Below are 2,299 nucleotides of genomic sequence, written 5' to 3' on the forward strand. Positions count from 1 at the left end.
CCCCAACCCGCGGCGACCCCGGCATACGCTCCGCCCCCCGCACACCTCCAACCCCCATCTCCCTCACAGGGTTGGGGCACAGGCCAAACGCCCCCCCAGCTCCTCCCCACCTCTAATCCCCTCCCTAAACCCGGAGAGGAGGGGAGAGGGAGGGGAAACCCCTCCCTCCTCCTTCCACCCAGGATAGGGACCCCGGCCAATTCCCTCTCCCCACCCCTTCCCCGAACTCACTAAGTCTTGTCTGCACCAAGGCAAGATCTGGTTAATTGGAGAAAATCTGGCCTCCATGAGTCTGGTCGGTTGCAGCACAGATAGACTTTTTTTTTCCTTTTTGGTCTTAACGTATGTGTCAAAAGGCACACAATGACACTCTCCCCTCTTTGTGCATCTCTGACATAGCTGCAGCTGTTATCCATGCGGGGTTGCAGGATGCATTTCCAGAGACGCAGCCGGCTCCGCAACCGGACACCTCGCCAGCTCCAGGGACAATGGGGGCTGAGGCCGGGCAGTATTAGGCTGGGACAGAAGGCAGGCGGATCTGAAAGCAAAGTACACCGAGGAGATGCTGCCGGAGGTGGCGTGAGGCTTTTAAAAGACATTATTATTGGCTTCCCCTTAAAATTACTGGTCACAAGACTGAAGTAAAAAAATAAATAAAAGCCCAGAGTCCTCTCTAAGCGCAGCTCAGATGGGTATTTTGTTTCTGCTGTTTCCCTTTCCTATCGGAATGCAGATGTGGAATCGTGCATAAAGGTCCCTTGCTTTTGAAGGGAGAGAAGCACCGCCTGCCTGTAAGGAGGAAAATGACGCCCACGTAATCCTGACCCTTGTCTCCCTAGTGAGACTGTAACCTGACGTCAGGGACCCTTTTGTTTCCTTTCTTTCCTTTCTTTTTGCTCCCTCCCTCCCTTCCTCCCTCCCTCCCTTCCTTCCTTCCTTCCTTCTCCTTCTTTCCTTTCTTTTATTTTCTTCTTTCTTTCTTTCTTTTTCTTTTTTTTTCTTTTCTTTTTTTTTTTAACCGAGCTTCACTCTTGTTGCCCAGGTTGGAGTGCAATGGCACGATCTCACCTCACTGCAACCTCCGCCTGCTGGGTTCAAGCAATTCTTCTGCCTCAGCCTCCCAAATAGCTGGGATTACAGGAGTGTGCCACAATGCCTTGCTAATTTTGTATTTTTAGTAGAGACAGGGTTTCTCCATGTTGGTCAGGCTAGTCTCAAACTCCCAACCTCAGGTGATCCGCCCGCCTCGGCCTCCTGAAGTGCTGGGATTACAGGCGTGAGCCATTGCACCCGGCCAGGGACCCTTTTCTTTAACCGATTCCTCACCTTCCAGCCCAAGAGCTAGAGCTGATCCCAAAAGATACATTTGCCAAGACTCTCCTCTCACTCCACCAAAAGGAGAAATTAATCCTGTTTTCTCTCATTCCAATCACCAAAAAGCTCCTTTATCAGAACAACAGTAGAATCACAATAGCTGATATGTATTGAATGCTTATTATTTGACAGGCACTGGGCTTTACTCTTCATATATAAAGGGTTTTTAATCCTCGGCAACTTAGTCAATAGCTGTGCTCAGATAAAGACCACAGTAAAGGGGCCTTTTGCTGTACTCCAGCTGTTTCTCACACTCCTTTTTCCACACGGAACAAAAGTGGTTCTCCTGTGACCTTTCACGCACATACAGCATACCTTTTCAACCAGGCAACAGCCCCTCTAGGTCTAGCACATCTGCCACAGTGACTTCCCCTTAGCAACCGGCTTTTTAAATAATCATACAGCCTATCACTGTGCCGGGCACCAGGCTCAGCATTTGTTAAACAGTATCTCACTTATTCTTCTTTAAAGTTATTGATGAGGTCGGGCACAGGGGCTCACGCCTGTAATCCGAGCACTTTGGGAGGCTGAGGCAGGTGGATCACTTGAGCTCAGGAGTTCGAGACCATCCTGGGCAACATGATGAAACCCCATCTCTACCAAAAAATACAAAAATCTTAGCCAGCCGTGGTGGCGTGCCTGTAGTCCCAGCTACTCAGGAGGTTGAGGTGGGAGAATCACTTAAGCCTGCAAGGCAGAGGTTGCAGTAAGCCGAGATGACACCGCTGCACTGCAGCCTGGACAACAGAGTGAGACCCTGTCTCAGATTAAGTAAGTAAATAATAAAGCATAACAACTTTATTTTTGTTTTATTTATTTATTTATTTTATTTTTTATTTTTTTTGAAAAGGAGTCTTGCTCTGTCGCCCAGGCTGGAGCGCAGTGGCCGGATCTTGGCTCACTGCAAGCTCCGCCTCCCGGGTTT

General features: G+C 49.2%; 1 protein-coding gene across 1 annotated transcript in view; it reads right to left on the minus strand.

Annotated features, from left to right (window-relative positions):
- HIP1R (huntingtin interacting protein 1 related) overlaps positions 1–776 on the minus strand; it is a 28,046-nt gene extending 27,270 nt beyond the window's left edge. The window contains exon 1 of the mRNA XM_011948476.1: positions 232–776. Coding sequence (XP_011803866.1) covers positions 232–288 — 57 coding nt within the window. The 5' untranslated portion in view covers positions 289–776. The remainder of the gene's footprint in view (positions 1–231) is intronic.
- Positions 777–2,299: the final 1,523 nt, after the last annotated feature.

This window comes from Colobus angolensis, unplaced genomic scaffold (genome assembly GCF_000951035.1).
Source record: "Colobus angolensis palliatus isolate OR3802 unplaced genomic scaffold, Cang.pa_1.0 Scaffold28, whole genome shotgun sequence".
Taxonomy (NCBI): Eukaryota; Metazoa; Chordata; class Mammalia; order Primates; family Cercopithecidae; genus Colobus; species Colobus angolensis.